Source organism: Siniperca chuatsi, linkage group LG15 (genome assembly GCF_020085105.1).
Source record: "Siniperca chuatsi isolate FFG_IHB_CAS linkage group LG15, ASM2008510v1, whole genome shotgun sequence".
Classification (NCBI taxonomy): Eukaryota; Metazoa; Chordata; class Actinopteri; order Centrarchiformes; family Sinipercidae; genus Siniperca; species Siniperca chuatsi.
The window spans coordinates 13,974,779-13,999,332 of record NC_058056.1 but is presented as its reverse complement, the minus strand read 5'-3'; the positions used below and the strand labels follow the sequence as shown (position 1 = coordinate 13,999,332).

Sequence of the window (24,554 nt, the reverse complement as noted above, 5' to 3'; positions counted from 1 at the left end):
AGCAATTACTTCTGTATGTTTGTGCATCTCTTAACTCCTACAGTTTTTTTTATTGCATTTACATGTACATGCTACAGGATAAGAGCTGATGGTGAAGCATGGGGTCACTTTTATATCTGAAAACTTTAGGGTTTTTACCTACAGAGTACATTTACATGTGTGTCCTTCATTTGAAGCCACACAAAAGCAAATCAAGTCTTTAAATGGAGCAGAAGCTTCAAATTTGTAACAACCTATACAGTAACATGATCCAAGTGATCCAAGTGAACAGAACATTTAAATAATCAAATCACCAATTAAACAAATGTGATAAAACACTGAAACACGGGGGGGAAACTGTGAATCAAGAAGAACTGGTTTAAATAGCTCTTTTGATTGGTATGCCAGATCTCCTTTTGCAGCGTCTCTATGTCATTAAAAATGATATTTGTAGCATGATCATAAAACATAACAGCACAACAATAGCATAATATAAATGCCACATTCACATTGCAGTATGTTGGTATTTTTATGCAAGTATTGGAGGTATAAGTATAAATCTCGAATTTCTAATCCCATTTAAGGAATGCTTGAACCACTGTCCCTCTGAGCATAACTTCAGCTGTTGTAACCTTGAGTCATATACATTATACAAGTTTAAATGCAAAGTTACACTGTCAGTATTTCAAATTGGTTGAAAATGTTTGCCACTGAATCAAGTCTACCTTCTTCTACCAGATTGTATTTCTTCACCTTAACAAGGTATGTTTGGCCTCCAGGATCCAGAGAAAGAAAAAAGTACTGATGTATTATATAATGGTTAAACACATCTGACACATATCTGATTTGACCAGTGGCTTAATAATCATCATTTCTGTAAATGATGTTTGTGTGTGTCTGACATGAGCTACAGTATGATTAGTAACAGTAGTAAAAAAAAACTGATTTAGTCAATTAATAATGAACTGCGATTCTGTGAAAATTAGTGAGATTGCAAAAATAAGTGGATATGGTGAATGTTTAAAACGTATCTGTTTGAACATCACACAAATGTGATGTTTAGGTTGCGTAGGCATGAGACTAAAAGAAGACGGGAAAGTTATTTTTAAGTTTCTGGAAAAGAAAACTGTGGTTTGGCAACTCCTACATGAGTCAAACAGAAACAAGGCTAAATGTATCAGACTGCCAAATACAGTAGAAATAAAGAGACAGTAACTGAGGTAGCTATAGGATATGACAGATCGGGGGAACTGTGCAGTGGAGTCTATGGCTCTATTTATTCACTGATCTACTGTTTAGGCCACTAGGGCGCCCCACATTGTTTAGATTTTTATCAGAGAGAAGATTCTGAAACTCATCTGAGACATGTATAAATAGACGCATAACAGCCTCCATCATTCAAGTGTCTTAAAATTTGAAAAAAAGAGCCCGAAATACAATGCATGCTGGGAAGTATGCTAACAAGCAAACAATGTTTCTGAAAAAACTTGATTTTATGATTATTAGTTTTGAACGTGATAACTAATTTAATTAGACCTGATTTGAAACTACCAAACCTTAAAGATGAGCTGATTTAATAACATTGATTATGAGATTTTACATTGTAAAGGAGTCTGGTATAAATTAAATATGGAGTGATATCTGAAAGATGGTCTTCCTGCATTCCACAATAACGAAACAGAAGTTAACAGAGCTTTCTCACTTTGAAACAACGCTCTCACTTGTGCCAAAGCAAGAAATTAGCTTTGTTTGTTGTTCTTGTAATTTATATTTATGAGTTCTAAGAACTTGTGATCCTCAATTATGCCAAAGAATGTACATTTGTGTTTTTACAGTGGCACTGACATAAAATAAAAACTTAAGCTCCTAGAGTATGTCCCCAAAAATGTTCATATCTCAATAACTCAACTTTAAAAAAAGCCATTTTAAAGGTAAAGGCTACAAAGAAATGGACAAATATGCCTGCATTCATAGTTATTACAAGAAATATATATTAGGCCTCTGGCTGAACAATAGAATAATATAATGACATAAGATTAAATACAAACAACAATATTTTAAGCCCAGTGATGATGTCACTGATTGTAGATTGCTACCAGGTGATATTTATAAGGTTGCATCTGACACTTGTGTTAAACTTGCTCTCTAAAAAAACAAAGTTGAAACAGATATTAAGAAACCCCTATTTTTTTAAAAGCCAAGCCAGTTTCCATATTGACATCTTGACCTGCAAGAGGTTCATGCGCTGCTTGGGTGGGTATAGGGCATAGTAGTTTAGGGAGAGGCTAAGAGTTTGACTAAAGTAATGATATTTTGTAGTTTAAGGATAGCTGACACATCTGATATGACCATTAACCTTTTCTGTAAGTGATTCATGCTGATGGATGTGTCTGACATGATAATGACACGCGTAATTCATTAGAGTTGATTAGTTGGCTGTTATAGACAGTTTCACTTGGTTTATTATTACTGAAAATGTGACTCTGTAGAAGAAATAAAAGTGAGATATTGTAAATAATGCAATTGTAGTAGTTAAGTGTAATAAGTCTAAGTGGCTACACCCAGACAATATAAAAAGACAGCATAACTGTTTTTTAAAGATGGGAGGAAGAAAGGGAGACCGAAGGTGGGAAAGGGGACGAGTCGGTGCGAACAAGATAAAAATGTGCGATGTATAAATCATCTAATCACTTTTCACTGGGGCTGTCATGATATCACGCAAAAACCGGGACAATACCAACGCTGCCTATGATCGACCGGTTTGTTGTATACACCACACGGGATTATCGTGCGTAATGGCACTGCGCCTTGGCGCGGCACGTTTCAAATCACAGGTTGCAAGTGGAAGACACCTGTCATGTGGCATCAAATGGCCGTAGGGGTTTCATCAACTGAAAAGGTGGTGTGTATAAGGTACTACTACTGATAAGAACCACCCAATAAACATTCAACTCAGACCGTATTACTAAAATTCTTCTTATTTGTCCCATTTTTGATGTCAGTATCTCGGATGTGTGGGAAACTATGAGACATACGCTGCAGTTAAATATATGATAACATTTACATATAAATTATATTTTAGCAGTTAAATACATGAATGAAACGTGAAAATAACAGCCTTGATTAGTTTAATTTTGGGAGGCTCTATGCCTTTAACTCTTCTACTTTTCACGGGGAAATAGGCCTATTGTAGGCTAGGCTACTATACCTTTTGTTAAAATGAAACTCATTGTTATATCTAGTTAGAAATGGTTCGACCTAAACAAGTTAGAAAACAAAAAATGCTGATTACAGATTATTAAACATTTAACAGTGAAAAGTACATGACCAAATTTGACACATTTGATATTTTAACTGGAAGTAAACTTTACTAATAAAAACGCCAAGAGGGCACTGTGGATAACTGTTATAGTTCATTAGTGTTTGCGTATTAAAAACATAGACATTGAATACCAGAGCTTGCTTTTATCCACATTCGTATATGCTGGCAACAAAACTGGCAGGGCAATGGTTTGTTAAATATGAGTTTAACAAAAGACCTGATTGTCTTCCGTCGTCACAAAAGAGGATTGTCAAGGCAGACAAAAGAAAATACACAAAATGAAATGAAATGGCAATCACACTGTACATGGGTCTGACTGACTTTAGGTGACCTATAACTGCCACAAGGGGGTGATGTTACCTTTTACATACATAGAGTTAACAGCCTAATCAGATGAAAATATTAAATACTGAAAATATGCATGTCATGTATTCCATCAATATGTAAATAAAACCGTTTTCATATTTAATGTTGTCATTCCAAAGAAACCTAAAAGAAAACACTAACGTCGTTGACGGGCACAGTTTAGAATAAAGCATACCGTTACAACCATGAGCGTGAATTGCAGTTAAGTATAGCCTAACGTCAACTAACTACTAGATACATGGTGTACAAAGAAGTAGTAACGTTACATTTTATTTCATGTCAGTTTGGGTATTTCATTGTTTATCCTATGAGTCGTGGATGCCCCAGACAGTGAGAGCTGTACTAGGCAGCAGCAGCTGAATGAAATAGACGGGAGGAAGTGGCGGTTAATGCAGCTCCACACCTTTCCGGTGTAGCAGCACTGCGACCAGCTCGACTTAAAGGAGAAAGACGAGAGCAGGGTGTATTTATCGAGACAGGAGGGGGAGATAGGAGGTAAATCACTTATATTTTAATCAAGTGTTCAACTCAGAAAGATGGGAGCCAAACATTTTGTTACTATTGCATGTATTCTATATCCAGATATGATTAGTTTGCAACAGCTAACAACCGTTATCTAGTTAGCTTAATGCTAGCTTGCTAGGCAACAAGCTAGCTAATGTTAGCTCGCTAGCCTTCTTTAGCAGCCATGAGCGGTAGGTTGCTAATTTGGCATGTCTGACCGTCCTCCTAAATCTGTTTTCAGGGGGACAAGAAGAGGAGTTTCATGAGTGGATACATGTGTTGCTGAGTCACCGAGGATTGTTTTTCAAAGACGTCCCTTCCAGCAAGGTGAAGTTAACCGGCGCGACGCTTGATGGACTAGCTACAGAAAGCTGCTTTTCTCCTCCGGTAACCGTGAAGAGAACAAGGGCGCACCCGATGAGGAGGACCGCCAGACACAGACACCAGAAGGAATTCACAAGTACCGCGGCGTTTTCGGGGCCTTATATACACACCGTGTCTGCTCTCTGCAGTTTTTAATAGCCACGTCCTGTCTTTGTCACGCAGCTTAATGTTGATTTGGGCAACAAAATGAACGTCCTGCAACAGCCGCTGCCAAGTTCTTAGTGTAACCGTGCCATGTTGTGTACAGGCCCTGCAAACATTGTGATACTCTGAACATAAATGTCCCAGCACTTCACAGGACGCACAGACTCTCAAGTAAAAAGTACTGTTTGATAGGTTTTAACATGAGTGTGCTTTTTTGACTTTTTTTCACCCACATATGCTCTTCACTGAGTCATGTTTTCACAAGTAAGCCCATAAACTGAAGCTGTAGTCAAAGTGAATAATCATCAGCACGGTATCAGACCTTTTTCTCGCTAGGGACAAAGTATTTATGCACAAGAGTTCAAAATGGGGAAAGTGCTCTCAAAAATATTTGGCAACAAGGAGATGAGAATATTAATGCTTGGACTTGACGCTGCTGGAAAGACAACAATCCTTTACAAACTGAAACTCGGACAGTCTGTCACCACAATCCCCACAGTCGGCTTCAATGTGGAGACTGTCACCTACAAAAATGTCAAGTTCAACGTCTGGGATGTTGGGGGCCAAGATAAGATTCGTCCTCTGTGGCGACACTACTACACAGGCACCCAAGGGTTAATTTTCGTGGTGGATTGCGCGGACAGGGATCGCATCGACGAGGCAAGGCAGGAACTTCACCGCATCATTAATGACCGGGAGATGAGGGATGCCATCATCTTGATATTCGCCAATAAGCAAGACCTTCCGGATGCCATGAAGCCTCATGAAATCCAAGAGAAGCTCGGATTGACCCGCATCAGAGATAGGAATTGGTATGTTCAGCCCTCCTGTGCGACCACAGGTGATGGACTGTATGAGGGCTTGACATGGCTAACCTCAAATTACAAATCTTAATGATTGAGTGCAGACTGTTTTAGGTCAAAACTATAATAAAGTTGCAAGTAACAAATAACTTCTCAAAATGAGTATGGTTAAGAAAAAGTTGATTATCTCCCATTTATTTTTAATACTACGTTTTCCCCACAACTAATTTATCTTTAACTGGGTTTGCTGGCTTAAAGTTTGCTTGTACTCTGTAGCAGGCCTATATCACATTCATTATTTTGGGGCTTGCTTGATGAATATTGAATTAATTGGTCCTAATGTTAAAGCCACAGAGAACACCATCTTTGCCTATTCTTTTCCCTGTTTTGTATAATTTTTCTAATGAAGCTGAAGTTTTTATCTTCATTCTTGGACTAAAGCTTGTTTCAAGGTGCATCAGTCTCTGTTGCATTGAACTTGGATCTTCTATTTTTTTTCTTCTTCTAAGGTGGGATCTTTAATTTCATGTAGCCTACATGAAGGACTTTGACATTTGTCTTAAAGTACTGTGATGAAAAGTATTTCTTCTCAATGGTATTGACCAAAAAGTTTCACCGTGGCTTACATTTTAATGCCATGAGAGAAAAAGATTACTTCAGACATGTTTTGTTGCCCCTCCAAATCCCCTTATGTGGGCTATATAGTTTACTGATTGACCTTTTGTGTCAAGTCTTGATACCTAATTGTGCTGAATATTCAACAAATAGGCCTCCAGTAACTCTTAAACATGCTTGTCGGGATGCATTTTTAATTTTGGGTAACATGTAGTCAGTCGACTCAATCTTTCCAAAGGAATGACATTCAGCTCTGAGCTCTCTCAATCTGATACCACAGTTGATTAGTCTCAGTATCGGGACATTATATGATAGCCTATATCTGTAGCATGAGTACGAAAGTACAGTAACCCTACATCAGAATCCATCTGTCGTGCAGTCAGAGGGAGCTGTTTAACAGTGAAATGTTGAAGACACCCTGTGGTGCAGCTCTTACTCCTATTTTGACTGGGGGAACCATGTACAGAACAATGTCATTGTAATGTCTTATTAAAAAAGTGATTTTAAATCTGTTATGCCTGGGGGTTTTTTTATTTATTTTTTTAATAGAGGATTAAAGGCAGTTTGTGTGATTAGTCATGCGAGCAATCAATTTATTTATTTGTGAGTTGCAGAGCTTATTCTATGAAGTGATTTTAAAAAAACTGGAACGTTTCAATAATTTTTATAGTTCAAAGTAGAAGTCTGCAGTCTTAAAATTCTCCTGGGTTTTAGTGCTATTGGGTAGATTCTTCATAAATGGTTTATGTCCACCCTCAGACTAAGTTGCTGGCCTCAGTTCCCTTGCCAGTAAATGGGAAAATGTACAAAACAGGAAGTCCAACTGCTGGTCTTTTTGGAACAACAACAGAGCCACATGATAGTTTGCATGAGAGTTGGAGGGACAGCGGAGATATACAGCTGAACTGTGAATTCTTTTTGAATGTTGCGTTTTGGTTGTGAGCCATAGTGGAGTTGATGCTGAGCTGTCAGCTGTAGCTTCCTGAGTTTGCTTTTGGTTGGGACTGCTATTAAAAAGCAAGTCTCAGTTGTTCTATTCAGTGAGAATGATGACTATTCAAGTTGACTAATGCAGGGATGGTGTTGAGGAATTAGAAGGAAATGTATATAGGTTTTAAAAAAAAAATCCTCATGTGAGTAATGCTATTCTATGATTTCCTGAGTGGCCTGACATTTTACCAGCAGGGTAGATGAATAACCTGTGAAGAGATCCCAGCTGCTAATGAGACCATTTGTGGCGCTTTTCTAAACAAGGAGCCACTCACAACCATGTGTCGTACTCTTCCCACATAATCATGAGCATAATGTGTGTGTAATAACGATAACACTACAACCATAGTCTGTGTGTATATATTTAATCTCTCAAAAATGAGTGTGATATCCATCCAACCTATGGAGTGGGAAGAAGAGGCCCATATCCTTTGGTGTCTGCATTATTCCCCCTTTCTACTGCTAAAATACTGACCTCATTTAATTCTTGCTGCTGCTGAATAGTCATCCTAGTTTGAGTGTGTACAACTACATCACATTTTCATTGAAAAAAAGAAAGTTGAGGTATTTTAAAATAATATTCCTTTAAAAGTAGAAATTAATTTGTCAGTTCAACTGTTTACTAGTAAGTCTGACACCACTGTGGAGGAATGTTCACCATTAAAGCTGATTAACAAGAGTGTTTTCACTCCTGACAAAGACAGGATTGATGGTGACAAATGGTCTGACTACTGTGTTTAGGGCTACAACAGATTACTTAGTATTATTCCGCAGGTTTTGAAGGATTTTTCCACTCAGCATACTGAAGGGCACTGTGTCTTTGCCAATGTTTTACACATCCACATAAAAACTGGCACTATGTATGCTGTTCAAAAAGCACTGAGTTTGCTTTTTTTTCTTTTAGCATTTACAGGAATAGGTGCATACTGTCTCTCAAGGATACAAGTAAAGTATTTGCAGCATTCACTGACAATCAGACACTATCCTTGGGTGTACATGTGCCTGCATCCACAGACGTCTGGCTGCATAAACACGGTGACATTCACTGTGTGGAAAATCTGGTGCTTAGCAAGTTGCTGTAGAGGCCTCAGGATGTTTGCTTTAGCACCACAGAGGTTTCCGTCAGACAGGTCAGGTGACACAGACAGATATGACTCCGCTGCTACAGAAGATGTTTCGCACAACCCACACACCTCTTCCAGTTGTGATTTAAATGCTCCATTAAAAAATCATTGAAATTATCATTCACAAACATTGCAAGTCGAGAGAGTATCCAAGCGTCTGAGGGTGTTCGTAAATACTTGCTTTCAGTAAGGGCTTGGTCAAGGGCCTCCATTAGACGCTGATGGCAGTTTAATTGGGCTGTAATGGCTACTTTCGTTCCCACCACTTCATTACAACCATATGATCCTCACAGCTTTTTTGGTAACACTGGGGCCCCTGGGGCAAGGACAGAGACTGTAAGCAAGGTTTTATGACCTCTCCTCTGTAAAGAAGAGACCTCCTGGCCCTTCTGTCAACTCCCTCTGTGCTCGGCTGGAATTCCTTACACTTCCTGAGAGGAAAAGTTAGGAATGGGTTTCAGGTCATAGAAGGAAGCTCATTAGTATGCGCTTTGTGTAATTGGTCTCATTCCTCGTGCTTATTAAGTGTTAGACTGGTAAGCTTTTGCAAAGGTGGGGGTTGAATATGATTGTGTTCACTACAGCACAGCAACAGGTTCTTTTAGCATCTCACAAATGAAACGGACAAGAGTGATTCATAACACACTGGTGTCATAATTCACAAAATAAGAAGGGCGGATGACTTTCACTGGTTTGCACAAGAATTTTGTATGACAGATTTGTCTTACGCAGCCAGAATGCCTGTTTGTTGGGGCAGTTGCTTTGACAACGGCCTGATGGGATCTCTGCTAGTGTGGCCCGGTGGTTTTGGTATCACATAGGTGGCTGACTGTGCTGCCAGTTTCCAGCCAGTTCCTCTATTCTACATGGAAAGAGGAAGAGTGGGAAGAAATCGAAAGAGACCCCACTCTCTATGAGTAAAGTTCTGCAATATTGGAACACACACCTTTTTTCCCTTTTGTCACACCAATAGCTCATCCTTCATCAGTCAACTTGACAAAGATTTAAAACAGCTCAGGAATAACTGGTGATTGGTATTACAGCTGCACTCCTGACAAACCTAGCCTGAATTATGTTTGTGGTTTTTCAGGGGTGTGGTCTGTCTTCTTCACTTGTCTTCACTTCCTCTTAACTCCAGCTGCAGAGTAACATTTGCGCAGGTAGCACTAATATGATACGATATAATCATTTCTGGGCCTGGGTTGTGAATACAGTCATCGCTGGCTTAATGTTGGCCTTCAGTTCAACAGCCACACCCAGCTGGATAATCACTGTAGGATTTGTGTTGCACGCAGACAGATATTCTTGTGCACAAAGATGAACACCATCATTAAAGCGGTTTATTTATCTGCCAAATGGTAGGAGGGAACACCTACTCTAAGCCACAGTTCACACAGCTTGGTTCAATGGCTGCATATCCTCAAGGGCAGTAAAACAGCCTCTGTGGTTATGAAACTTGTCTCTCCCTGTCCACTGGTTAAGTCCTCTGCACCTTTGGTAGCCTCTTCGAGTGAGCTGTTGAATAATGAACTCACACAGAGCTCAGAAAACAGGTCCGGAAGTGGCTGGTTGTTGTTTCAGGTTTCCTGCTGAGGTTAACGTTCTTGAATGCCATGCTAAATGCAAACCCTTGGTCGCTTTCACACACGTGCTCTCTTTTCTGTCTATATTGTAGGTGTGACTTGAGTTTGTTTTGACTGCAGGTGTTGTAGTGTATGTATAACTTATAAATGTTATGATTTGAATAGGGGCTATGCTGTGGTATAGGCCAGCTAAATAAGATTGAAAATGAGGCTGTGAAGTCCAAGGTGCACTCTGGGCATTGGTCCAAAATACATTCCATTCATATCTGCAACTGAAGGTTACTTGCTGTGGTGAAATTACAAATTCAGAGAACCAGAAAATTATTATGAAGTGTTGGAAGTCCACATGACATAACCAATTTGTTTTTTAATGCATAGATAAAGTGCTCATACAAGCATTAACTACAAAATTTAAGCCACTAACCAAACAGTTTTGTTGGTAGTTTCACTGGCCTGTAATCATGTTTGTTGTTCCACTTTAAAAACCATCCAATCTAAGTCCCATTACATTTTTTAAGCCTTGGGGCTTCTATTTATATTCCATTATGTAAAAAACCTGAAATTTGTCCACATGGTTCCTCTTGAGAATTACAGGATGTTTAACACAGCTGTGAGAGAGTGTGGACCGGTTTGTCCCTGGACTCGTACGCTGTGTTTTTCCAGCTGTAACACATGGAGTGTAAAGAGGATCATAGCTGAGTGTTAACCGTCTTGCCTTCAGATGTAAGCAATGCTACAGTATAGGAAACGGAGGGGCAGACATTATAGATAGTGCTGCAGTCTCTTGGCTGCAAGGAACGGAAATCTGAGTGAATCTGTTTCTGAAACAAAATGAAATCAATTGGTTTTTGAGATTGTCCAAGGCTTATTCATACAGTACCCAGCACTGATCTCTGCCATGTGCCGTCTGTAATTTGGTTTTACATAATCTCCTCAACACTCACAGAAACACTGAAGGGTGATTTTAAGTGTACAGTAACATAGACAGGAGTCATTCACCCAGCAGCAGTATCCACCAGCCACATGTATTCACTCACAGCCTCTACACACTGACTGACAGAGTGATGAAGATCCATACAAAGCAACCTCAAAGGCTTTCTTGAGCAGCTCGCCACCACACTGTCACACTCCATGACTGACTACATCTGTATATCCGACAAGATCGCTGTAATTACAGAGGAGTCAGTGTTTGGAGTGAAAGTGCGTCTGGATTAGACAACAGTTTCGGCTTTGGAGGAAAACTCAGATGGTTGGCAAGTCAGGCGCTGCCGTTCACACACACAGTCCAGATTCAGACTACTGAGAGGTAATGACTCAGGGAAACGCTACACACACACACACACACACACACACATGCTGCTTCCATCCCCTCTGCAGTTCTCCCCTCGGTGCTGGGCCGCCACACATCCTAATAATGACAAATACATCATTGCACTAGAATGCCGTACAGCAGTCACAGGCAGTCAAGTCAAGAAACCTGTGGTATTTCAAGCAAAGGATCAATGCACTATTACATTTTTACTGATACCGCGTTGGAGTCAGTCCTTCATTGACTGGCACGCTGGACTTAAACTGTATATATATCACTAACACTATACACAAAGTTTATTATAACAGTTTTAAACCTAACACCTACAAAGACTTATAGGAGTTATAAATATTTTTGTTGTTTTATCGTCAAATGTTATTACTCAAATTCGAAACGAAAGTGAAGATTCTTTTTCTAACTTTCAATGTAGACAATCACTGGCATGTGCTAATAATACTTAACAGGAATGGAAGAAGGGGGCAAGTGCACACAACATTCTCACTGTACTGGATTTGTGTCCTCTCTCAACTGCAGCACAGCTGTCTTAACAGCACCCCCGCCCTCCTCCTGTTCCCCTGCAGGGTGGGTGGGTGGAGTCAGCATTGTGTTTCTATAAGCTAGTTGCCCTGTCAGGCTCTGCTTCCCTGGCACCGTACCACCTCTTGCTTTTAGATCCACTGAACAAGAGTGCCACAAATTATTAGCATTGTTGTGCCTCATTATTCGAGATGGGGACAGAGCGCTGCAAAACAACACTAATCACATGCTCTATTTTGGAATGGAGCTCTGGCCTGTTGTCTCTTTGTGCAGCATAAAGTTCAGTAGGCTCAGTTTGTCATGTGAAAGAGAGAAGGGTGCTCTGTGTGTACGTGTGTGTGGGGGGGCACATTTGCAGGATCAGAGGAGTAACACATTTTGCAGCCTTCCTCTATTTTTAATCAGCCCAGTTTGATGTCTATTCTTGAGCCACTCCCTAATAGTTAGTGAGAAAATGAGTCTTCCTTTCTGGAACAGTGTCTCTTGGCTCCAGGCAGCGTGATGATGGTGACACAAAGGATCTTCTGTGTCACTTGGCTGTGATGCAGCAGAGTGGAGCACACCACACAGGCTGCATGGGAGTCAGACTCTCCTCCGCCCATCTGGTTTGGAGGGGCGCTGCACTGCTCCCTCATGTTTTCTCGTTTTAAAACAACCAGGGAGGATGCGTGTGGATTACGGAGTCCGTGCAGATGTTTTTCAGTGTGTTTTAATGTGTAGAAAGTACAGACTGGCCTGCGGTTGAATTGTGCATGAATCTCACAAAGACAAAACAGCCACAACGAATTTCATCATAATGCCATAATTAATAAACTGACTGTTAAAGCAAAGCACTATGTGGCCTATTTAGCTATTTATCAGGACTGTGCTGTTTATACTGCAGGTTTTCCACACAGGTAAGAGTTATTTCTACTAATAGCACCATCTGTTGGCAGAAAACGCCCCCATTCTGTCTGGGTTCATGCAGCATTTATGCCACATATTCAGTAATGAATGTTTACGGTCACCAGAATCAACTGTAGTGTGTATATGATAACAGATTAGAGACACCACTGCTTCACTGTGGGCTGTCCTCATTTACTGTGAGTTTGTATTCCCCTATAGTGCTAGCCTAATTAGCCAACCACTAGAAGACTATAACAACATTACTTTAATTATTTTTTGTTAACATTTAAGGAGGAGAGAACACCAGAGAGACTGGAAAATAGATTCTAAATGATTTGACTGAGTGAGCTATGGGTGGGCAGGGGGATGAAATGTTGACACAGAATAGTGGAGCTTCCCTCTACCCTTTTAATCTTCCCAATAACCCCTCCGGGTCCCGTCCCCGTCACACTCGGGGACATGGACTTAATACCAGCTGTGAGTCAAATTAATTAGCTGAACACATCCTGGTCAAAGCCAAAGGAGCACTCAGTGGTAGGCTGATTCTGACTGTAGCCGTTCAGCTGCCCATGCAGAAGTGAGAGGGCAGAGGAGGGCCACGGGGAGTGATTGTTTTAAAAGATCCACTGTAGTTATTTTAGTAACTGTAAAAAAAGAAAAGAAAAAAAAGAAGAAGCAATTGCCTATCCTCTTGTGATAGGCCATATCATCAGCCAAGGCCTACAGGGATTCAGGGGTCAGATTGTTAAACTATGATTCAACCCAACCACACCTCTGTCTTCCTCCATCATATACATTTCAAATCACATTTCATATCGGTTAATAATTAATCTATTAGTTGGGACAGGAAGGGTTGTGTTTTTACATGTGTGTTTTTAGATGATCAAACAGTTGATAATGTTGTATTTAAACAATGATTTACTGTTCATCGACTCCATACACAAAGCTAAGTATCTGCTAAAAATAGGATTATGAAGAGATACTTGTTTCTGTTAAAAAAACAACAACATCTAACAGTTAAATTCAGGAATATTCATGGGTCTAAGGCACTGTGCCGTCACAGATGTTCCTGCCATACAGAATCAGCAGATTTCAGGTAAATAGGTTAGCTTTACACTCCTGGATCCCAATAGAGAAATATTAGGATGAGCACAAGGAGCATAAACAAATTTGGTTCCCATTGCATTCTTCTGTCAAGTGATTTGCTTATTTAATGGGGACTTCTGTGTTAATCCCACCCCCTCAACATCAGTATTAACATTTTTATTTGGTCTGAGCGTTGGAGGCCACCCTGTTCATTACACTACAGCTCCACCATGTAAACAGAGAGCAGCATGAAAGGCTGTGAGGGGCCCCTGCATGCCTGTGGGAGTATGGGGCGTACTTCATGGTTTATGCTTGAAAAAGAACTGTAATCTTCCAGCTTATCTGGGGCTTGGAGTGGAATTCCCCTCACATGGAGGACAGAAGCTTTCAGGAGATCTGGTATACACTATGTTGGCCTTAGTTTTAAAAACTGGGTAAGCTACATAAAGATAAACACATGGATTGAGAATTTTAGTCATAATTTATTTTCCCACCTCTCTGTGTAGTAAATTCTTATAATGGAACAACATTGTCTTCACAATTTAAGTTAATATTTAATTCTGAGATAACCAGCTAGGCCCTCAGATTATTAATCTGATCCAACTACTAAACATTTACACAGTTAAATACTTTTTATTTTTTATCTTAAGCAACTATTGCCCCCTAGTGCTCCAAACGGGCAATGACTGAATTTACATACCTCGTTCACGATTAGAAGAAATCCTATAAGTTACAGTGAAAACCTCTCTGACAGCAATTTATGGCTATGAGCAAGTGCTCATTTCTGGGGGAATGTCTCAGGAGATAAATGTGCTCAACAATTTCAATCTATAAAAATGTGATTGTGCGTATTATCCTAATATAATAACCCACTACGCTCTATGTTTAATCATGCACAGCAGAAAAAAGGGCAGTGCTAGAGAGCAAAAGCACAGCAAGTCTCATGTTTGTAGTTTCTTGCAGTTTACTGGGCTGTAAACTCACTTTCACTGCATTTTGCATAAAAATAAAAGAAGCACAAACATTTGCAAAACTAATCCTCAACCTCAAACATCCAAATGAACACCAAGAAACCATTGTTCCTTTCCTTGTCTCTGTTTGTGACCCCTCTAGGTTAAACAACTAATTTATTAAAGATAGGCACAGTCTGTCATGCCTGTGCTTGCACACGTCTGCCATCTACCTTCACAGCCCTTCAATTACACAGACCAATGAAACTGCTGATATTATCTAAACTTAGTTTATAGTGTATGAAAAAAATTGCATCAGGACAGTGTTTAGTGATATATCAGAAAATATATTTCTTAAAAAAAATGTTTAAAAGAGTGCAAGAATGAAGACACATTGACTATTCCACACATGCCAGTACAGACTTCAAATTTTCAATTTCACAACCAGATTTTCATGTAGTAGGGTGGAGCACTGATTATTGTACGCACAACTTTCACCACACAAACTCAGAGACTTTTCTTCGGATGTGCAGGATGTGGATGTCTGGACTACTAAACTCTGGGTCTTGCTTATCTGAAGGGATCTCCTCACAGCTGAAGTTTTGTTGCAGCAACTAAAAGATAACACAAAAGACCACAATGACTCACTGAGAGGTGATGCCAAATATCTCTATAACTTCTTAATATTCATTTATTAGCATTTACAAATGGAACACACAGCTGGGTTCTCACCTCAAAAAACTGCCTTTCCACTTTTGGGTTGATGCCCTCTGTGCGTTGCTCATAGCAGCAAATAATGCAGGTCTCTGGTCCAGAGAGCAGCTTCAAGCTCTCCACCAGTGGAACAATAGACTGCGTGGAAATAAATGAGAAATACAGTGCTACACACAAGTTTGTTCTGTTTTGCAGTGATGGTGATACAGTGTAATTTTGCAAAGGTTCATGTTTGGATGGAAAAGTCTAGGTAGAAAACTATAGTAAATTACCTGCTCATAATAGATGCAATCTGCCATAAGGACATAATGTGGGGGAGGCAGGAACTCAGACACATCTTCACCCCTTTAAGGAGAGTAGAAATCAAACAGTTAGCATTTGAACATGTCTTACAATATAATGAACATGCAGTTTGGATATAAGACTTAAATCCAATCCGAGAATATATAAAAAAACGAAATATAGGTACAAACCATTTCAGTACCTTGACAGTAATTGATCCACTACTGATAAGTGCCTGGTTTTCCAGGATGTTCGCCCTTAGGAGGGTCTGCAAATCCTCCAGGTCAGTCACAGTAACTTGCGCTCTATGGGATTCAATACACAGTAATGAAAACTACCTTCTGGCTTTCTATATGTTATTAGTTTTTAATCAGTATCAAAGAATGTTGCCAACACTGCAAGACAAGGGAGTAAAAGCAACTAGCTAGTCGTTAAACTGCAACACGTTGTTGATAAGAGTACATGTATATTAATATGTATCTAAACGACAGAGTAATACGTGGACACACAAACTAACCACTTAGCATATCTCACCCCAGTGTTGCTGCCATCAGACCAACAACTCCTGTCCCAGCTCCTAACTCCACTACACTCTTGCCAGCCCAGACGTTCACTCCTGAGGACGGATCATAAAATTGTTTCGTCTCTAAATATTTCGCAAGAACGATAGCTGCATCCCAAACAACACAGCCGACGTCTCCTAAATAGCACTGCTTCACTTTTAAGGTACAACCGTCGTTTTTCTCAATTTCTCTCACAAAATAATGACCCTCATCTGCGTCAGTCGCCATGTTGGCCGCGGCAAGAACAAGAAGAGCACATCCGGTCTGATTTTTCCAGAATAAAAGACATTACACATTGAGTGGAAAACCACTTCCTTTTTGCAAGAACAAATTATTAAGCAAATTATTGAGCAAAATGCAACTATTAATTCTGTAGATACTGTCTGTGGTAATAATTAGCCTTCAGTTGTACTGTACAACTGTTTTGAGATATAAAGTGATACAGTACATTTTTTATTGATAGAGACCACATAAGGTATGTCAAGTCAACAGTTCTACAGGCCTCCACCACAAGGCACTTATATACACAAGTATTTTCAGATTTTTTTTCCTTCCTTCCTTTCTTCGCTCTTGTTAGTTCATGTTCTTGACAAAACAAATCTCTGGGTTAAATTTCTGCTGTTTCCTTGTCAAATGGAAGTAAAGGAGCAAAACAAGTAATGAGCCGAGTCATGCCTACGTTCTAACATTAGGGTCTACTGGCAACTGCAACTAATGAACAAATCTAAGCAATCACAAAATAACATGGCAATTGTCCTACTGAGGATACATTAATTATTAGTTTGTACATGGTCAGTTGTTATTTGACTCAACATTGTGTATTTCTGTGTAACATAATCATTGCATTGTGTAAATCAATACAGTTTTGTTGGTGCTTTGAGGGTTGCTTCATAAATCTATACTGTTGAAGCTATTACACTATACAGTCAATTCATACACCTCAAAAAGTAACCAAATCAATCATCCAAATAGAACTATACACAATAAATTCCACTTTATTCACTCTAAACACCATTGTCACTTCTCTGTCAATGTGCCTCCTATAGGCATAGTCTACATTTAAGTAAAAAGTGCTTTCATTTCATGGTCTCTTTTTTAAGTATGCTCATTATCAATAGAAAGGGCCAGGATATCGCATCTTTCTTTCTTTTTCCCTTTTACAGTATTATGTTTGATCTCTAAGATTTTGAAAATGAAATTGTGTTATTAGAGTTTTGTGCAATAAGGTGCACACTGCATGCCTGTGTGTAGCCTACTTGAGGGAAAGGAGTAATCTACATGCACCTTATACAAAGTCACCATAGAGTTGTTGGGGGCCCACAATCAATCAATCAATCAATCAATCTACCCACCCTCTATCGCCCAGCAGCTCTGTTGTTCTGCTAGGAACGAAAGTTATTTTCGTATTAACGACTATGAAATCAATCAGAACATATAAATAAATATGTCAATAATGTCAATCAATCAGTCAATCGCCTTGGTTTTAAAGTGTGACGGACATGCGCAGATGCAAGCTGCTGCTGACGCAAGGATAATTGATCTAAGTGGTCGCGCGCGGCGCAAATTTGGCCAGTGCCTTCGGTGTGGCTGTTCTTGGTAGCTAGCGTTACCTGTGGGGCTTCTTTGCATTTCACATAGCACTAATTTTGTTGTTACCAGCATATTCTCTGAATTTTACAGATGTACAAACGAGTTTGGTAATATACATCTATTAACCCGCCTTTGCGAGGTTTTAAAATGTTTCGCAGCAGCACCGAGGAGGTAACAACCGGCAGTGACACCTCAGAATGTGGACAAACCTGGGGGGTGTCCCCAATGGACAGAAGCGGACTGAATGAAACTACCTCGTACGGTCCCGCATCAGCTTCCTCCGGTTCATCCCACCAAAGTTTAGATAAAGGCAGTACCAGCTCCAGCCATAGCCCAGGAACGACAGGTGATCTTATGGATAGCCAGAGCAGTTTAAGCTAACATTAACTGTTAGCATCATAACAATGACATTTCCGATATTAAATTCTCAAATCTCTATTTGTTTTGATAGTGGATCATAAAAGGACAACGGGGCCACATTTGTAAGACTAAAAACTTTGTCTTTGGGCAGTGCACTGCAGTAATAACATGACTCATATTTTGTCCTGACATAGGTCAGTTCCATCACAGCTTCAGGTTAGGCAGGACAAATTCATCACTCCTTGCATCTACCTCGGACAGCTCCCCCCTCCGCGGCCATAGAGGAACACCGAGTCTCAGGAGGACCCTGGGGTCACACCCTGCACGGACACCACTGACTGATCCCACCGGTACTTCAGCCCTAGATAATGTTTCAAGTGGGTGTCAACATGGCTGAAGCTGTGTTTATAATTCCGATTTCTCTGTTTTTGCAGCAACAAGTTGCTCCTCTGCGACCACAACCTCTGGTGCCTCAGTGATTGTGGTAGTGGTTGAAGGGCGCGGTTTGGCCAGGGGAGAGATTGGCATGGCCAGTCTCAACTTGAAATGTCCAGAGCTAGTTCTCTCTCAGTTTGCAGACACTGGGACGTATGCCAAGGTAACCCATGCATTGTCTAAAGCTACAAACTACATGCTTGATTGACTGTTAATCATAGCTACACTCAGCAGGAACTCCTGTCTCAGTCATATATTCCTCTTGTGAAGGTCATAACCAAGATTCACATCTTGGTGCCACTGGAAATACTGATGCCAGACACAGCCAGCGAGAAGGGGAAAGGGACAAAGCTGTTCAGCCTCATCACAGAGAACTTCCCGGTACCAATGCAGAATCGGTGTTATGAGTAAAACACACAATTCATTCAAACAGATACCCACTTTTAAAGCAAAAAGTAGCTCATTCGTGCTCATTCATTCACTCACTCATTTACTCATTTACTCTAGGTTAGTGCTACTGTGAACTGTGTATGGTGCATCCCACCTATTGACATGTTGTGTTCTTGTTAACTGTTGAGGTTAGTGTGAGGTCATGTGCATTTTATTATGTTTTTTGACAGGGAGTAGCTTTCACTGCTATCCAAAGGAAGTATTTTAATGAGAGGAAAGGGCTGGAGTACATTCAGCAGCTGTGTGCTCCAGAATTTGGCACCGTCCTCATGGAAGTGCAAGCTAAGTACGCCACTGAGTACAATAATGTAGAGAAATAGATATACTGTTACACTTTATTTATATAGATATATTTTATTACCAAATGTCATGATTTGTTCAGGTATTATTGCCTGGCAGCAGCAGCTGCTTTGCTGAAATATTTAGAGTTCATCCAGAACTCTGTCTACGCTGCCAAGTCTCTCAAAGTGAGCTTTAAAGGGAGTGAACAGACGGCAATGATTGACTCAGCATCTGCCTCTAACTTGGAGTTAGTGGTCAATAATAGAGTCCACAGGTAAGAGTGCAAGACTATGACAGTGTTATTTTTGTATGTGTAGTTCATAAGTGTTCAGTCTGTCTATCTCTGCTTATGTGTGTATAGGAGCGAACATAGTCTTTTAGGGGTACTTAACCGCACTAAAACACCTGGTGGTGCTAGAAGGTTGCGCTCCAATATTCTGGAGCCTCTGGTTGATGTGGACACCATCAACATACGCTTGGACACCATACAAGAGCTTCTGCAGGATGAGGAGCTCTTCTATGGCTTGAAGAATGGTCAGGAACAAGCGCAAACAAACAGTTTTGATCACACATTAAATATTGTGCATACTGAAGATGAGAGCATGACACAGTATTTGAATATCTGTTCTTTTGCATTCCTTAGCCATAGGTCATTTCCTTGACATTGACCAGCTGCTCTCTGTTCTTGTCCAAATCCCAAAGCAGGAAACAGTACGTACAGTACTTTCATGACCCATGATTGTATTTGAAGATTTCATTGCAATGGAAGGTCTTGTCATGAAGTAAATTCATGTGTGTGTATTTTAAAATGTTCAACTAACTAAATGCCAAACATTGCGCACATGTGAAATATTAATCTGTCTTTCTCTTGTGCACTTCTCACTACTATAACTATATTTCTACAGGTTCAGGTTGCTGAAGCAAAAATTACACATGTCATTCAGCTGAAACACACATTGGATCTGGTGCCACGGTTAAGGGTCTGTGTCTGTTCGTATGCATGAAATTTGTTTAAAATCATCCTACAGCCATAGATAGAACGAGAAAAAAGCTTTTTTTATTCCAGGAAAAGCATTGCACTAATTGTTATTTAGTTACAACTCAAATAGTGAATCCTTTAAGCATTATACTTTATGAACAGATGGTGTTGAAGAACTGCAACACAGCTCTGCTTAAGGCATACAGCACCTCACTGGAAGACAACAGGTACTAAGCCTTGTGCCTGTGTCAGATGTAAATGTACTATTACATACTCTCTACAGACTACTTCCACTGTGTATATGTGTGTCCACCCCAGGTTTGACATGATCCTAGAGCAGATCAAGACAGTGATTAATGATGACACTACCTACCTGAAGGGGAGCCTGAACATGCGCACCCAGAAGTGTTATGCTGTCCGCCCCAACATCAATGAGTTCCTTGACATTGCTCGCAGAGCTTACACTGAGATAGTGGACGACATTGCTGGTGTTTTTTCTGGCTGTTTGGTTAATATCTTTTTTTTTTGTATAACTGTGTTTATACCACAAAGCTTATTGAATGGCATTGTGTTGCACAGGGCTAGTGAACCAGATGGGGGGGAAATATGGTTTGCCAATGCGTACCAGCTTCAGCACAGTTCGAGGTTTCTTCATCCAGATGAAGCTTGAAGGAGTTGTCTTGCCTGAAGGGAAACTCCCCCCAGAATTTATCAAGGTATAGTCCACTCGAGGCAGGGATAGTGAGAACACCGAGAGCTAACAGACTAATTAAGAACAGAAAAAAGGATAACTCAACATCAGCTGTGAATGAAGGAAGCTAAATCTCCCCCATGGGGACAATAAAGTTTGAATCATTGAATGAACATAAAAGCTGTGTTTCAACATCTGCCACCTCAGGTAACCAAGCACAAGAACAACTATGGCTTCACTACTGCGGACCTGATGAAGATGAATGACCGCTGTGATGAGGCCCTGAGGGAGATCTTTCACATGTCATATGTGTGAGGAGCTCATGTATTGTATGCCCTTAATTACACTGTACTGAATATTGAAAGAAAGAAAGATTGCTTCGTACAAGGGGTGTCCTCAACTTACAAATTATTTAGCTGAGTAATCATAGGATTTCTTTGAGTAATTAGTTGATTTAATCTGTCAAATTGTTTCTCTGGAATTGTTTTCGTTCCACAGATGAATATGATTATGCAGACGTGTGCCTAATTTCAAAGCTTATCTTTAAATATTGTTGATGCCAGAGATGTGACTATTATTTTACTGTAATGACTGACTTAATCCACTGATAAAAGGCCACAAAATAATTCTTAGCTAACACTAAAAACCAATCAGTCAACTCATTCATTAAAAGGGGGCACTGCAAGTTTGTGCATTTCTCTATGAAGCAAGTTTTCATCTCATTAATGGCTGATCTAGATCAATATATTTTTTACTACTTTGTGTCCACTAGAGGGTGCTGTGTGTTTAATATTTTCCTCCAGTGCTTGGCCTCTGCAGCACCTAACCTGTCTCCATACAGGGTGATATGTCAACTGCTGAGCACTATCCACGAGCACATTCACTGCCTCTACAAGCTCTCTGATGCTGTATCCATGCTGGACATGTTGCTGTCCCTAGCCAATGCATGCACCATCTCAGACTATGGTAAGTATGAATCACTGTTGACTTCCAATCTGTCAAATTAACCTTGAAGAAGTTTGATCTGTTGTCTTAGGGAGTGCTGTATGCACATAAGGTTGCACCCAGCCAATGTCACACATGACAGCCAGAAACTGCTCCACTGAGCTGGCAGCTCTGCTGGCCTCTGTTGTTTTTTGTGGGGGTCAGCCATGTGGGTGGTGAGCGCTGGCTCTCAGCTGTCTGAAAGCATATCTCCACAGACATGTGCCTGCCCCCTTCTACCCCAGCCAGCCTGTACTCAGATTACCCTTGTTACATAAGTGTGCACTGGTGTGTTGTATTCCCCGAGACAAATCTCCCTAGCAGAGGAGCTAGCTGGCTGTAACCACTGCACACACCTCTCTCAGAAATCTGTTTTTCATTATATTGTGATACACCTCTAAGTTAACCAACCAACAATTAATTATGTAAGAATTTAATGATATAGATGAAATCATATACCTTTCTTTTGATGTGAAACAACAACACAATGCAACACAACACAATTACAAGATTTGTAACAAAATTGCCAAATACTAACTCATACAATGTAGCTGTATTTTCATGCATTTTGATCATCCCACGGAAATGCATGAGAGTTATTATATAAACAAAATGCCAACAAATCAAGGTATTTTTGATCGTTTTGCTTTTTTTCCTGCTGTGTCTGCCAGTGCGTCCAGAGTTCACAGACACACTGGCCATCAAGCAGGGTCGTCACCCCATTCTGGAGCGAATGGCTGGACAGCAGCCTGTATCGAACAATAGCTACATCTCTGAGGGCAGCAACTTTGTCATCATCACTGGACCCAACATGAGCGGCAAATCCACCTACCTCAAACAGGTGGCGCTGTGTCAGATCATGGCTCAGATTGGTCAGCTGCCAACCTTTTAGCCTCAAATGAAGCAATGCTGCTTGATTTGACTTGATTTTTAAGTGAAGCCCTTGCATTGTTATTCCAGGCTCTTTTGTCCCTGCTGAGTATGCGTCTTTTCGTGTTGCTGACCAGATTTTCACCAGAATTGGTGTAGATGACGATTTTGAAACTAACTCTTCCACCTTCATGTTGGAAATGAAGGAGGTATGTTGTTGTTGTTTTTTTTTTTACATCAGTGCTGTTCTTGTTCTTTAACTACATTTATGAGGGGGAAAATCATTAAATTATCATTGACTGTATATTTCCTCCCCAAAGATCTCTTACATAATCCACAATGTAAGTGACAGGTCCCTGATCATCATAGACGAGTTGGGGCGCGGTACCAGTGCTGAGGAGGGCATCGGCATCTGTCACTCAGTTTGTGAGTTCCTCCTTAGCCTCAAGGTAGAGTATGCTCCAATACAGCCCTGCACAAATGAGATAAATCAGATTCCTATGCTTTCTTTTAGTTATTTAACTTTCATTGTCTGTTGTGGTACACCTCTTAGGTCAACAGTAAAGTAGTAAAATAAATACAGGAGTAGCTTAATCTTTAAGGTGTGTGTGCTGTTTCCCTGCTGTTTACAGGCGTTTACCCTGTTTGCCACACACTTTCTTGAGCTGTGCCAGCTAGAGTCTCTTTATCCCAACGTGGAGAACCAGCACATGGAGGTTCAGCACACACGCACTGGTGACACTGGTGCTGAGAGTGTGGTGTATACATACTTGCTGAATCGTGGATGCTCTGAAGAAAGACACTATGGTATGGAGTCAGTGTAATCGAAGTACAACTCTTGAAATCGGTCATGAAAATTGGTTACAGAGCTTGTTTTTGCTCTTCTAGGTCTGAGAGCAGCAGAAATGACTGCACTTCCTTCAAACATAATCCAAGAGGCAAAGACAATTGCCTCCAAAGTTAGGAAGCAGCTTTTGGTATGGTTCACGCATTTTGAAGATTTTGCTTTTTTGTCCTACTGTCTTTGGTGTACCGGAGTACCTTTTATTTACAGAACATTTTAGTTGGTGCTTTCACAGCATGTCCCACATTGTGTGCAACAGTAAAGCAAGCTTTCATTTACAAGAAACCAATATTAGACCCTGAGAGAGTCAAATGCTGTGCCTCTCATGACAGATAGCACAAATATTGTTGTGTCCCATCCTGGTTTATATCAGAAGTGCTGGATAAAGAGACAATACCCATGGTGTGGTTTATTATTATTCTAGGCCAAACATCACAGTGATCCGGAAACACAGAGGCAGAGAGCTGTGTACCACCTGGCCACCCGCCTCCTGCAGACTGCCAGGAATTCCAGACTGGACCCAGACAGCTTGCGTATGTATCTAAAGGGCCTGAAGAAGCAGTATGAGGCAGAGCTGCAGACAGCAGGGCAGCAGGCATCCACTGGCACAGGAGGAATGACTGACTCAGCCGTATAGTGGGGAGGGGCAGTGATACACTTAGAAAAATTAAAGATCAGTGATCATTACTGGGCATATCGTGTTTATAGATTGGCTTGTTTAATGTTAAACTGATTTATTTGAACTCCAGTGTTCATGGGTTTCTTTTTGATCATACTATTAAAAGCAATATAATAACATGTTAATTTTGGAAGTGTCATGTAAAATGTAGCAAAATGTGTTAAATATCTAAAGAAACACTGTCCTGATACCATTAAAAAATAAAAATAAAAAGTGTGGTTCGATCACTAGATACCACAGATGTACTGGA

At 40.3% G+C, this 24,554-nt stretch overlaps 3 protein-coding genes across 4 annotated transcripts; 2 read left to right on the top strand and 1 right to left on the bottom strand.

Moving 5' to 3' along the window:
- The first annotated feature begins 3,992 nt into the window (after positions 1 to 3,992).
- Positions 3,993 to 6,629, top strand: arf6b (ADP-ribosylation factor 6b). The gene is made up of 2 exons (XM_044165967.1): positions 3,993 to 4,162; positions 4,413 to 6,629. The coding sequence occupies exon 2, from the start codon at positions 5,066 to 5,068 to the stop codon at positions 5,591 to 5,593; it is 528 nt and encodes a 175-aa protein (XP_044021902.1). The 5' UTR covers positions 3,993 to 4,162; positions 4,413 to 5,065; the 3' UTR covers positions 5,594 to 6,629.
- An 8,226-nt stretch (positions 6,630 to 14,855) lies between these two features.
- vcpkmt (valosin containing protein lysine (K) methyltransferase) lies at positions 14,856 to 16,407 on the bottom strand. Its single transcript, XM_044223929.1, has 5 exons — positions 16,112 to 16,407; positions 15,769 to 15,882; positions 15,568 to 15,640; positions 15,314 to 15,433; positions 14,856 to 15,195 (listed from the first exon to the last, which is right to left on the bottom strand). Exons 1-5 carry the CDS (start codon positions 16,366 to 16,368, stop codon positions 15,076 to 15,078), a joined length of 684 nt encoding a protein of 227 aa, XP_044079864.1. The 5' UTR covers positions 16,369 to 16,407; the 3' UTR covers positions 14,856 to 15,075.
- An 821-nt stretch (positions 16,408 to 17,228) lies between these two features.
- Positions 17,229 to 24,549, top strand: msh4 (mutS homolog 4). Of its 2 annotated transcripts, XM_044223926.1 has the most exons (20): positions 17,233 to 18,076; positions 18,285 to 18,440; positions 18,525 to 18,688; positions 18,796 to 18,906; positions 19,146 to 19,261; positions 19,358 to 19,531; positions 19,619 to 19,791; positions 19,901 to 19,968; positions 20,163 to 20,237; positions 20,399 to 20,463; positions 20,555 to 20,724; positions 20,816 to 20,952; positions 21,135 to 21,238; positions 21,769 to 21,893; positions 22,583 to 22,783; positions 22,872 to 22,990; positions 23,102 to 23,230; positions 23,414 to 23,588; positions 23,670 to 23,758; positions 24,050 to 24,549. In XM_044223926.1, the coding sequence occupies exons 1-20, from the start codon at positions 17,878 to 17,880 to the stop codon at positions 24,260 to 24,262; spliced, it is 2,763 nt and encodes a 920-aa protein (XP_044079861.1). In that variant the 5' UTR covers positions 17,233 to 17,877; the 3' UTR covers positions 24,263 to 24,549. The 2 variants fall into 2 exon arrangements, with proteins under 2 accessions (XP_044079862.1, XP_044079861.1); XM_044223927.1 differs by lacking the exon at positions 22,583 to 22,783 and having other exon boundaries at positions 17,229 to 18,076.
- Positions 24,550 to 24,554: the final 5 nt, after the last annotated feature.

Excerpts from the sequence above, each read along its gene's own strand:
- arf6b (XM_044165967.1), top strand. The coding sequence starts at position 5,066 with ATGGGGAAAGTGCTCTCAAAAATATTTGGCAACAAGGAGATGAGAATA.
- vcpkmt (XM_044223929.1), bottom strand. The coding sequence starts at position 16,368 with ATGGCGACTGACGCAGATGAGGGTCATTATTTTGTGAGAGAAATTGAG. Across the intron at positions 15,883-16,111 it reads CTGATGGCAGCAACACTGGG|AGCGCAAGTTACTGTGACTG; the intron begins GTGAGATATGCT and ends TGAATCCCATAG. Across the intron at positions 15,434-15,567 it reads ATTGCATCTATTATGAGCAG|TCTATTGTTCCACTGGTGGA; the intron begins GTAATTTACTAT and ends ATTTCCACGCAG.
- msh4 (XM_044223926.1), top strand. The coding sequence starts at position 17,878 with ATGTTTCGCAGCAGCACCGAGGAGGTAACAACCGGCAGTGACACCTCA. Across the intron at positions 19,969-20,162 it reads AAATCCCAAAGCAGGAAACA|GTTCAGGTTGCTGAAGCAAA; the intron begins GTACGTACAGTA and ends ATATTTCTACAG. Across the intron at positions 20,725-20,815 it reads GATAGTGGACGACATTGCTG|GGCTAGTGAACCAGATGGGG; the intron begins GTGTTTTTTCTG and ends TGTGTTGCACAG.